The following is a 13,830-nucleotide window of genomic DNA, read 5'->3' on the forward strand; positions in this document are numbered from 1 at the left end:
TGAAAAAAGTTTGAGAAAAATTAAAAGATTAAATTTAGTATCTCTTTTAACATTTTCACTCACATTTTTTGTAATAAAAAGCATATAGATATTTCATATATAAAACTCATTCTTAAACTGATTGACTGAAATACTTAAATTGACTTTCAAAACACTTCATAAAAAGGTTTTTTTTTTAAGCATAATATTATTAAAAGCACTTGAATTTTTCCTTAAGAACTGCATTTTAGATAACATAAGGTTGAATGAAACAATAAGCATTAAAAGACAAACAGATAACTGTTAAACCATTCTTCTTCTGGGTTTACTCTAACACCTTTTTATTTAAATTACAAAATACTTGTTGATCTAGCTGTAATCTATAGTTACATCATTTGTGTTTGCAGACACAAATTCAAGTGTTACTATATATGTAAAGCATCACAACTTTTATCAAATTTCTAATACATGCAAAATGAATATTCCCCCCCCCTTTCAGATACAGTTAGATTTGGAGTTTCAGTTTTTTCAACAATACACCCTCTCTGGTATTTTACATTTAACCTGATAAAAGCAGTAAATCACCAAATACTGTTTCAATCATCACCACTGACACTATAATCACTCTTTGTGTGGATCAATTTCTAATCATCAAAACTTGAATTGACCACGATTACAATACACTTAATTATGATAAAAAATTAAGATTTGTTCACAAGGTAGAAGGTGTGCTGTTTTTTCAAGAAAAAGACATTTTGGGGCTAGATCGCAGATTAATGTGTTACTGTCACCCAATTGCGAAAACTCGCCTCTGACTATATCACCACACTGAAATTTTGTTCTACAAGATTCAGGGCATTTATAACATGAGCCTGCACTTTTTAAAATTGCAATTTTACTACACTTTTCATTGAACATGGTTAATGTCAAAACTGTACATTTTACACGGCTGATTAAGTTGCAAAATAAGGGTAAAAAGTTTGTATTAAAATGGTACATGAACACAAGGTTGATTTTAAATGTGTACAAGTGTGTCCTAAGTTCCTAAGTAATGTGTCCTAAGTTCAAAAATAGTATGAAATTAGTTGAACGAATAGAGGTGAAAATTTTGTGTCAATGGAGGTGTCGAATTTCCAGTCCTCGCAAACACAATGTCAAAAGGAGTGTAAGAAAGTGCTCTTGGTTTTCCAAGGGACGTGATCCTTGAAGCCTGTGATATAATGAAAGCCTGCGATTCAATAATTCAACTAACAAATATCAGCTTTCTGCTAACATATCTGTGGGGTCAAAAATATACAGATCAGTTCATTATGGATGAGTTGCATATGAGTGACCACACTGTGGTAAACTGGAAGATGTTTTGTAGAAAGGTGTATGACCGAAGATATGCAAGCACATTCATTAATTTAGTATTTGAACAGAAGAAATAAGCAGTTTGACATAACTAAGAAATTTAAAAACTTGCCACTGAGAACAGTCGTCTAAGGATGTTGGAAAATTTTTATCCCAATTCTTGAAGTAAAAAATCCTAATATTTCTATATAAGGATAAGTAACATATAAAGAAAAAAAATGTTTATTCCTAATTCCATATATTGTCAACGTTTACAAAAAAGATTTGTTTGCATATTATAAATTACAGGCATTATGAAGCCATAACATTAAAAGTAAAATAATAATATAAATAACAAAAAAATACTTTCCGCGCTTTTTAAATTGGTTTATATGTTACAGAATTACAATTATGATTGATATATGCACAATATACAAGGCATTTTGAATTTTACCTTCCTTTTTCTCTACATTTCTTCATAGTTTTAGCAAACAAATATGTTTTTCTATTATTTATTGCACATTTTAAATACTAATATTTCTTAACTTTCTTTTTGTTTTTAGTTCTATTGTTTGTTCCTCTCTCTGTAAGATTTTAGTTCTTTGTAATTTTTTGCCTAACCATTGGGGGGGGGGGGGAATTCTGAAGCTTTCAGATTTTACATTATGCCCATTGGGTGTTTTTTTAACGTTTTGAGTGTTACCTTTATTTATTAAATATCATGTTTTTTGCACTTAAACCATAAAACTCAATTCAACAGCAACATCGCAAAATAATTTTTAAATGAGCATAACTTTAGAATTTCCGATAATACAGTCTCACGCACTGGAGATAAAAATGCTTTTTTCCGTACAGTGTTGCCATTGCTCACTTTGAAATCATTGAGTTTCTTAATCAAAAATTTGTTAAAGTTTTACATAATATGAATAGCTGAAAATAAAACAAATTCCAAATTTGAGCTTCCAGATGTCCATATTCGGGTGGAAACGTACATTATTCAAAATTTGATGGCTCCTCTGGGTACCTTTGTTTTATCACAATGCAAGAAACATACATACACTTAGGCAGATTCTTCATTACTTAATTTCTTTAAATATAATACTGGGCTGTAATATTTGGTCACAGCAGTTTGAAAAGTGAATTGACATTTAAAGTTTTCAATGCGAAATGCCAAAACAAAATTAATAGCCCTTCTGTGCTAACGCCCTTTGGGGCTAAAAAAAAATTTCTTTACGTTATTGAAATATAATAATTTGTATTTATTTATTTTGTTTGCTTCTGCTGTTTTTAAATATGAGGTAGGTAGCAAGTTCTAATATGGTTGACATCATAGTGAAAAGTGGTCCGAATAGTAATACTAAACAGAAGTCTCATCAATAGTCAATACACATATTAATTTACTTTAAAATATGGTACATTTTTGTTTCTCTTTTTTTAATATGTTTCGTTCAGAATCGCAACTGTCTAAATGCAACGACTTGGTGAATTGGTGATTTTTTCAAAACACTCCAACTGGCCTACAATCTGCAGTCTATCTGACATTTTGCCTACAAATGCAACTTGTGCAAAAAATCACAAAATAAGGTTATATTTTAAAGACAGCATTTGATAGAAGTACAACACATCAGCTTTGTTGTAGCAAAAAGAGTATTCATAAAAGAACATGATTTAAATCATCGAGTGTTCTTAGTCTCTGAGTAAATTACTGTATTTGCCGGGGTATAGAACAAACTGGCCTATAAGACTCACCCCTTTTTTATACACAGTTTTGAAGGGTAAAACTTTATTACTGATCATTATAATTCTGCCAAGTTCTTATCCTTTTCTCAGTTGGTGGTGGCCCAAAATGCTTCTCTGCAGCACTGTTTACATGTTCTTTAGCATACCCAAACACACGTAGCTTGTATGCTATGTCATAGCAATACCGGCGTTGTTTTTGAGCCATAACTTGCCAGCAAATTTAAGAAAATTGAACAGAACAAATTTCACACACTTAAAAAGTGTTCACAAAAATTGAAAAGTTTAAACGAACCCAGCTGTGATTGTCGCTGAGAGCGCATTCACTAAACTCTGTAACTGTAATATTCCCATGTCTTAGAAACGTCAAGAAAAAAATCACATAACTCTGAATAGAGAAAATTTCTAGGAATGAATATAATCAAAAACTGAATATCGACATATAAGATGCACCCCATTTTTCAGACCTATTTTTAAAGAGAAAAAGTGCCATCTTATATACGCCACCAAATACTAATTATAATTTTCAATTTATGATTATTTCTCATGAAAGTAGTTGTTTCTTTTTAAATTTTAAATGGAATAGGATGTTTTCGCTTTTCTTTTTCTTGATTTTAAAGTATTTGAATTTAATCCACTGACTTACCCACTTCAATTCTTCAACCACTAATGTCAAAGTAAGTACACTGTTGGCAAAACAAACAAAAAATCTGATGTTGATAACATTTGCACACACAAGTAAGAGAACATCAACATTTTCTATCTGCTGTTGATGACATCTGCATATTCTAACCTTTTTGAATCAGTTATATAGTATATAATTAATCTGAAACTTGATTCATTTACTCATTTTACACATATGCGAGTTCAAGTTTTGCAAAAGAACTATTTCAAGGTTTCCTATAATTATACAGAATTAGCACAAAATCAGTTCTCAAAATACTTTCTTCATAAGAAGTCCTGGTACTTTTCCGTTTCGGCGGCGCAAATATTGCCAAGCATACTTTATTGGCGACAACATACAGTATACACATAAAAAATATTTTAAAAATTTTAGTTCTAAGAATTCTTTTTTTGAAGGCATAAACATTTTAATATCGCTTAAAACTTTATAAAAACCCAATAAATAAAGACAATAAATTTGTAAAAAGACATTAATTTAAGAATTTACTATGCTTTTGTGGTTCAACATCCTAATTCGCCGGTTCATATCACGTGACCCCAAGCGATCTCATCTCATGTAAACTACTCTACAAAAATCTAATGCTCTCAGTAATTGTCTACATTAATTTCAAGTTAAATCTTAATTCGGAACACAAGTTTAAATGCAAGAAATATTTCAATGCGTACGAATAGCTTACTCAGAAATTATGTAAAACTGCAGTGCTTTACTTCACTAATGCATTCTCATTAGAATTGATGAATTTAACCCTTGACTTTCCTTTTCTATATTTTCGGCTTCAGGTAAGAGTTGTGATTGCATCCTAATTGACTTAATTACCGAAAATGACCTTGGACATAAAACTGAACTATCTGATAAAAATTCTATGTAATTATATGCCAGTATTGAAAGAAACAATCAATCTGATAAGAAAAAGCTGCGACTTGTTTTGAAAATGAGGCGTAAAAGTTTACCAGCAAGAATATTCCGTTTGGCATCGGTTGTACCATTATTAGCGACTTTATCGCTTGCGCCGACAAAACGGAAAAGTACCGAAGCCCTTTATTTAGAATCTTTGGCAATTGTCATTTAACTATCTGGAAATTTTACATAACATCTGTCATATTTAACTTTTGTTAAAGTTTATAATTAATGAATGTAGAAATAAAATTTTAATTAAAAAATTTTTAAGCCTAGAATTTACTGATATCTTGAACAAAAGTAATCAGTTTCCGTGTACAGTAACAAGTCTATAATCCAGACGTTCATAATCCGGAATGATCTATAATCCGGACATCAAAGCTACAAACTTTATGCGCATGCGTAAACACATAATGCATTTAATGTATAATGGACGGTATAAGCTAGGCTAAAATTATCTAAGGCATTTCAGTTAATGTTGCAGATTGCGCTGTTCCTTAATCTTCTAATGGATCCTTCTTATTATTTTCTGCAGACTGTTAGAACCATTTTATAAAAATTAAGCTTGAACTTTCGATTATGTCAAAAAGAGTTTCCAATTCTGGAGCTGCCAAAGGATCTACAAAGCGAAAGCATGTTTTGATGTCCATTAAACAAAAAGTGGAATTGCTGCAAAAAATGGATAAAGGGCATGAAGAAAGTAGCAGAGAGGTGATTTATTTCTCTAAGCATTCCGAAATCTGTTTATCAATTTCACACTGCTCTGCGGGGGGGGGGGGGGGGGGGGCAAATGTAGAAAATATAGAAAATGCAAAGTCGAGGTTTAAATTCATCACTCCTAATGAGAATGCACCAGCGAAGTAAAGCACTGCTGTTTTACATAATTTCCGAGTAAGCTATTCATGCGAATTGAAATAATTCTTGCATTTAAATTTGTATTCCAAATTAAGATTTAACTTGAAATTAATGTAGATAATAATTGAGAGAATTAGATTTTTGCAGCATAGTTATGGTGGTATGAGATCACTTGGGATCACATGATATGAAACGGCGAATCAGGATGTTGTACCATGAAAGCATCTGGTAAATTCTTAAATTAATATCTTTTTAAAAATTTATTGGCTTTATTTATTTTTTTTTTACAAAATTTTAAACGATATTAAAATGTTTATGCCTTCAAAATAAAAATTTCTTAGAACTAACATTTGTTAATATTTCTTATGTGTATAATGTTTGTTGTCGCCAATAAAGTCTGCTTGGCGAGATTTGCGTTGGCGAAACGGAAAAGTACCAAATTATACACATAAACTTTAAAAATACCACGTCATTTAAATATATTTGTCAGAAAGATATTACAGTAAATGAGACTGAGAATTCTACATCTTCCAGAAAACGGAAAGTAATCAGCTACAAGTGAAATGCTAAAGAGAATGAGGTAAATTTTACTCTTGATTTATTCGATATTACCTTATTTTGGCATCATGAATGGGTTATATAACGAATTCGAATGGCCATCCCATATTATACTTGAAATGATTCAAAGTTTACCCGCTAAGAAAGATACTACGCACTTTGCTTTTATTCAGAACTCAAGAAAAATTAAAATCTTTGAAAATAAATGAAAAAAATTCAAACCTTCACACTTAAAATATCTATAATTTTCAGTTCGAATCGTTTTAAAACTTACCAAATCACCTCCACCCATGGCAAAGAGGAAATATAAAACAGTAACAAAATTACACAATCTACCAAGAAGTTTCCCAAAGCTTTGTAGCAAAATCGTACGGTAGAACTACGACTATGTGATATAGACAAAACTATAATTTACAACAATTACAGGAAAAAACGCAAAATAATTTGTGTACATCACAGAGTCTTTCTGCCACAAGGTTAGCAATGGATAGAAACTGCATTTACTAAAATGCATACCTGGATAACTCTCGCGCATGCTCTGAATGGTGCAGGTTTTTCAGTTATCAGGATAACCAGTGGCTCCCAAAAGTAAGGCTCCTATATAGATAATTAGAGGAGCCTTACTCAAAAGTGTTCGTACACTTATGATCTTTATTGAAATAGGGCTCTATCCATTAATTAAAAGTAAACTTTCTGAATGAGATTTTAATAATAAGATCTATAATCTATTCGTAACAAAATTACATGAAATATTTTTGAAATATAGCAAAACTTTATTTTTAAAAAATTAATAAGAAAAAATTAACAAACATTTTATCTCACAAAAGTCTTGGTACACTTCAAAAAAATCTTGACATATTAGTAAATAGTTTCATTTTTCATTGAATTAATATTTAGTAGGATATCCCTCACCATCCACAACAGGTTTTAAACGTCTAGAAATAGATTTTACTAGTTTTTTTTTAAATTTCTGTGTCAATGTTCATCATGACTGCTATCATGACTGTTTTGATTTCGCGTTTCGTTTTGATATCGTGTTTTCGTACTCTAACCTCCAGTTCTTTCTAAACGTGTTCTATGGGGTTTAAATCTGGAGACTGAGGTGGTGTTTTCAAAACCTGTAGACAATTACAGAGACACCACAGGCGATCGTTGAGAGCCGTATGCTCAGGATCGTTATTATGATTAAAAAGAAAGTTGTTTTCAATACCCAAATTTTGGACTGATAATTTTCAATTGTCTCTTAAAATATTTAAATAAAGAGAATGATTCATTATGCCATCAATAAATACCAAATTAGCTAGTCCTGATGCTGCCATGCACCCCCACACAAGAACCGCAGTGGTTAATCGCATCAACGGGGCGAATAGCCAAGAAGCTATTCACACCACCTACGTGCGCGCATGCGCAGAATCAGCCCAGGTACCAGCAATTTACGCCGATTTCCGTAAGGTAGACGGTAGCGAGAGCGAAGATTGCTATAGAAAGGGTTGTTATTAATTGGTTACCAGCAAGAGAATAATTTGTAAGTAATAATTATCGGTTACAAAGACGAAGTCAATCTATATACATGATAATATTCAGCAAATGATTAGATAAAATAGGGATTTAATGATGGTTCTATTTGCAAGAGAGGATGTGTAATTAGTTAATAAATCTTTAATGTATTGACAAAAAGGCTGAAGAAATTACTTAAATTCTTTTATTTAACAGAGAAATTTTTATGCAAACTTAGACCGTAGTCTTATAGCATTGGACTGTCAGAATTATTATTCAATAAGAAAACTTAGTGATAATTACAATATTCTTATATATTCATCACTTTTTCAGTATCCACTCATGTTTATAGGTTAAAATGCCATATTCAAAATCAAAGTATTTATGAAATAAAACCTTATAAAATCTCATAAATCATTTGTGTGTGCAAATTTTTAAATCTAAAACTCTTACATTAAATTATTTCTCTCTTTTAGATGACATATCATTATTTATTTCAATTTAATTTATTAATGTCTTTACTAATATTTTCAAAGCTCTTTGAAGTACCTTTTCGTGTCCTGAAAATGCCAAGTACTTCTATAAAAAAAATAAGCAGATATACAGAATTGTCAATAACCAGTGTTGTATGATTCATGTATTAGTTGATTTAATCGCTTTTAAGTCATTTCATGTCTAAATTTTCTACACAGAAATCATCTGCCTAATTTTTATTATCTTTTCTCGGACGAAAGTTTTAAAAGAAGAATGAATTAAAGTCTTGAATGCGCAAAACACATCTTTGAAGCTAAATGTATTCTAAGAAGTACAAAAAATTTAAACACTTTTTGTCAATACATTAAAGATTTTTTAACTAATTGCACATCCTCTCTTGCAAATAGAACCATCATTAAATCCCTATTTTATCTAATCATTTGCTGAATATTACTAATCAGTCCCACTAATCAGTCATTTAAACCCCTCCCACTAATCAGTCATTTAAACTATTCCAACCGTTCAGGAAAACGATAAACATTGCGAACATAAAAATCTACTCTTTTTTATATATACTTTATTAAAAAGAAACGTTTCTTCTTTTTATAAGAAAAGGAAGCCATTTTCCTTTCTAAACTTTTGAAAGTCGCCAACGCTTAAAAAATGATAAACTACGCCAAGGTAGTAACTCGCCTTTAAAAAAACAGTTTCTGGCAGTTCGCGTACCTGGAATCCGTTACGGATTTGACAATTCAATGCGTGTGCGTGGTTAATGGTGGTGCGAATAGCTTAAGCGGCTAATCGCACCAGTGGTGCGAATAGCATCGGCCCACAAGAACACCTCCACCTCTACGCAGTGGCTAATCGCACCGAAGGTGCGAAGAGCTAACAGGCTATTCACACCATCTACGTTCGCGCATGAGCACAAGCAGCCCAGGTACAAGGCAGGCGTATGTGAGAGCAAAGGTTGTTAACCCTAATTCAGCAATAGAAAGGGTTGTTAATAGCAAGGTTTCTAAAATATCCTAAGTAATAGAATACGTATTAGAAATAAGAAAGTATTTTACTGATCTTGGTTATAGTTCACCAGCAAGAGAATAATTTGCAAGTAATAACTATGAGTTACAAAGACGAAATCAATCTATATACATGATAATGTTCAGGAAATGATTAGATAAAATAGGGATTTAATCATTGTTCTAATTGCAAGCGAGGACGAGTAATTAGTTAAAAAATCTTTAGTGTATTGACAAAAAGACTACAAAAATTACTTAAATTCTTTTATTTAACAGAGGAATATTTATGCAAACTTAGACCCTAGTCTTATAGCATTGGACTGTCAGAATTTATTATTCAATAAGAAAACTTAGTGAAAATTATAATATTCTTATATATTCATCACTTTTTCAGTATTCACTCATGTTTATAGGTTAGAATGCCATATTCAATATCAAAATTATTTATGAAATAAAAACCTTATAATATCTGATAAATTATTTGTGTGGGCAAATTTTTAAATCTGAATCTCTTACATTAAATTATTTTTGTCTTTTATATTACATCCCATTATTTATTTCAATTTCAATGATTAATGTGTTTGTACTAATATTTCAAAGTTCTTTGAAGCACTTTTTGTGTCCTGAAAATGCCAAATAGTTCCATAAGAATATAAGCAGGCATACAGAATAATTCATTTAATAGTTCATATAATCGCTTTTAACTTATTTCATGTTTAAATTTTCTACACATAAATCCGCTGTCTAATTTTTAGTATCTTTTATCGGACGAAATTTTTCAAAGAGGAATGAATTAAAGGCCTAATTGAGCAAAACACATCTTTAAAGCTAAATGTGTTCTAAGAAGTACAGAAAATGTCAACATGATTTTGTACCCCCCCCCTTCAAATCAGTCATTTAAACTATTCAAACAGTTCAGGAAAAGGATAAACATTGCGAACATAAAAATCTGCCCCTTTTTTTATATATACTTTAATAAAAGGAAATGTGTTCCTTCTTTTTATAAGAAAAGGAACCCATTTTCCTTTCTAAGCTTTTGAAAGTCGCCAACGCTTAAAAAATGATAAAATACGCCAAGGTAGAAACCCGCCTTTGACAACTCAATGCGCATGCATGGTTAATGTTGGTGCGAATAGCTTAAGGTATACCGGTGGTGCAAATAGCATCGGCGCCCACCGCCATGCTTAACTGTTCCATCTAAATTCTTAGAATGAAGTTCCTTATAATTTCTTCTTCATACAGTTATTCGACCATCGGAACCAAAAATGTTAAACTTGCTTTCATCAGCAAACAGGACATTATTCCAGTATGTTTCGGGTGTATTTATGATTGATTTTGCGAATGAAAGCCTAAGCTTTCCTCACAAACAAAAAAAGGTTTAAGGACAGAACGCCCATGTAAACCAGATTCTCTGAGAACTCTGAATAGTTTCAGGTGAAATTGAAATAGAAAATTTTGCATTGAATTCCGCAGAAATTTTTACAACTATCAAACGCGGGTTTTTCACAAATTTTCTAACAATAAATCTCTCATCACGTTTAGTTGTTTGAGTAATACCAGCTACAACTCAACTCTGTTTAAGTTTTATGTTTTAAACCAAGGAGGTTAGAATAGAAGGAGGGAAGGTTCAACTCAAACGGTGAAGCTTGGCGGCCATCTTCCTGTTATCACCGTGACTTGTGCAAGGAAGTCTGTCATTGCAACATTTTTTTCTTTTCTTTTTGAAGCACGTCAGCTTGTATTGCATATGGATGCACAAATAGATTCTCGAAAAAAATTCCGGGCATTATTTTTCACACGTAAGTTTTAATTTTCTTTTTCTTTTATGTAATATGACAACTATGTCAAAAAATATCACAATGTCATGTGGTTTTCTTTCCAGATGTGAAAAAAGGACTTAAAATAGGTTATTTAATATAACTATAATCAAAATATATTAAATACATTTTAATGTTTCTGTTTATAGCTGGTATCTTCGTTCCTTAAGATACAATGCTATATGGTAGGATTTAAATTGTATAATTTGAACGTTTTAGTTAATTCGTTTTATAACTTTCATGAAAAGTAAGAAATCAATTGTTACTATTTTTGTTAATTGTAAAGGTGTTAAATAAATGTGTTAATAAAGCAATGCTTTTCTTTATATATTAATTATTATTCATTTTTTTAAGTTAATATAAACTGTTCTGTTGTTAAAAATTTTTTGCATAAACTTACAAATTTCTGAGCAGTATAGTGATAAAATTAAGTAAAATATTTACACAATTGAACATGTGGAAAGATGTATCCAAAAACTTATATAGGTGTATTTCTGTAATTCAACTTAATTAAAGGCAGTTTCTTTGAGATTAATAAATATGAAATGCGCATAAACTGAAATCAATGAATTCTGTTTTATTTTATTAAGATTTATTTTCTAACCTAAGCGAATTCGTGAAATATGCAGAAACATCATTTTTAAAGGCTTTAATGTTATGCGCATGCATTTAGATTTCGAACTATTTCTTAACAATTTGCTGTACATAGTAAATTATGGATATCATCTTTATTACTTTAAAACAAAAATTCAACAATAGCGGGGGATTTCATTATAAATTTAACATAATTTTACTGGAAAATAAATGCACGGAACAGCTTAGAAACACGTACATGTCACTGCCGTAATGCAATGTTTTGAAGTCACAAACATGGACGCCGCTTGTTCGGCGGAGTTTCAATCCCCGATAGTGGAGGAAACTGCGAACCCTCCCTCCTTCTATTCTAACCTCCTTGTTTTAAACACGGAGTATAATACTCCGTGGTTTTAAACCAAGGAGGTTAGAATAGAACCTCCTTGTTTTAAACACGGAGTATAATCCGTGGTTTTAAAAAAATAAGCTCCATCGTTTTGTAAGAATAACTGCTTCTAAATTTTTGTAAATATCTGCAATTAAAGTGTTTTTTCATATTAAATCCATAGTTAATTTCGAATCCTTTAAAATACTGGCGTCCGTGGAACAGGACCAAATTGCAGATTATACTAGTAAATTACTGAACTAATGAAGTAAGTAATATTTGCATAAACACACATTTTTAATTATAAATAAAAAAATTTAAAATAGGAAACAAAAATATGAGACAAAAAGTAACTAATAATGCGCTAAATTACTTACATAAAACTATGAAATATTTTTAAAAATTATAAGTAAAAATAAAATTAATTTAGATGCATAGAATTATTTTACTATGAACTAGAAGCATTAGAAAAGCGACCGCTAAGAGAAGCAGAATAAAAACGCAACTGTGAGTGTTTTTCAGTGTGCTCCGTGTCTCTGTAAAAAATAAGAAATGTATCCCTCTTCCAAAAGCGCCATAAATCCTCATCTTTCAAGACCTTTCAAATGAAGATATGATGCAACTGTTTATAGCAGTGATCCGAAAGCAATAAACACAACTGCAAAAAATCTCGCGACTGCGTCATCTGATCCTTTCTTCGATGTCTCAGAGGGGCGGTGATTTCATATTGAAACCGCAATGAAAACATTCAAAATTAAAAGGGTTCCATTACTTTTTTGTGAACTAAGGACAATTCATTACTCATTGATGCCTGCTTATAAAATATATTGTGGAAAAATTAAAAATTTTTGGGTTTTTTTGTTTTTAAAATGGTTCAAAAAGAGTAGTGTGTATAACAAGGTATTTTTGAATGATTCGTATCAATTAATGGATGCCCAGAAAGGTTTGGTGCTGCCATCTGTTATCAGCTTTAAGGAGTAATTTAATTTTAGCAATGGTTTTGAGAAAATAAAACCAAATTTCCTAAATTTAAAAAAATGTTGAAAATGCGGTTTCAAGGCAAAACCATCGCCCCCTCTCTTTAACACAAGCGAAAAGTGGCGAAATTTTTACTTTGCGGATTCTTTATGATAAATTGGAGACTCAGCTGCGAGCATTAGAGACTTTAGGGGTAACGTCTGAAAAATATGAAGCAATGTTATATCCTTTAGTAGAATCTGCTCTGCCAGAAGTTCTTATCAAGGAGTGGGAACGCACACATAACCGTGTAGAAAATAAAGACAAGATGAACATGTTAGGAAATTTATTAGAACTTCTTCGTTTGGAAGTTGAATGTGAAGAGAGGTTACAACTTGCTCGATCAGGGTTTGCGAATGATCAATTTGAAAAATTTAAAACGAAAGAAAAAATTCCCACTGCAGCTTGTATTGTATCTAATGAAAAGCAAAGAGCTAAGAAAAATGGCAAACATTGTTTATTTTGTAATAAGTCGTTTCATAATACCTCAGAATGTTTTAAGGCTGCCGAGATGTCATTAGAGGCGAAAAGGGAAACATTGAAGAAAAGGGGAGCTTGTTTCGTCTGTATGAAACCAGGACACAATTATAAGTTCTGCAAAGCTTATTCAAAGTGTATTGTATGCAAGAAAAAACACCATAGCATTATGTGTCCAAATATAAATTAATCAAAACAAGACAAAGAATCTGAATCGGGTGCACAGGTTCTTTTGTCACCAAAAAGTTCTCCAACGTTATTGTTAAATGTATTGGTGAAAATCATCAATGATGACAAGTCCGGAATCGTTCACGGATTATTTAATACTGGTGCTCAGAGATCTTTCCTACGAAAAGATATTGCGGAGAAACTAGGATTGAAACCTGTAGATCAAGAAATGATGAGTCATGTACTTTTGGGGGCAGTGAAACCAAACAAGAGTCCCATAATGTCTACAATATTACATTACAAAGCTTATGTTTAAATTTCAAGTACACTATTTCAGTTTTGGACGAAAAGAAGATATGTGGT

At 31.3% G+C, this 13,830-nt stretch overlaps 1 protein-coding gene across 1 annotated transcript in view; it reads right to left on the reverse strand.

The window, feature by feature from the left end:
* The window catches only part of Cwc25 (CWC25 spliceosome associated protein homolog), a 59,327-nt gene extending 52,810 nt beyond the window's left edge, over positions 1-6,517 (reverse strand). Inside the window, exon 1 of the mRNA XM_085817111.1 lies at positions 6,318-6,517. Coding sequence (XP_085673237.1) covers positions 6,318-6,335 — 18 coding nt within the window. The 5' untranslated portion in view covers positions 6,336-6,517. The remainder of the gene's footprint in view (positions 1-6,317) is intronic.
* Positions 6,518-13,830: the final 7,313 nt, after the last annotated feature.

This window comes from Stegodyphus dumicola, chromosome 5 (assembly GCF_044657685.1).
Source record: "Stegodyphus dumicola isolate Sdum_Otavi_A_Nest chromosome 5, ASM4465768v1".
In the NCBI taxonomy this organism is placed as follows: Eukaryota; Metazoa; Arthropoda; class Arachnida; order Araneae; family Eresidae; genus Stegodyphus; species Stegodyphus dumicola.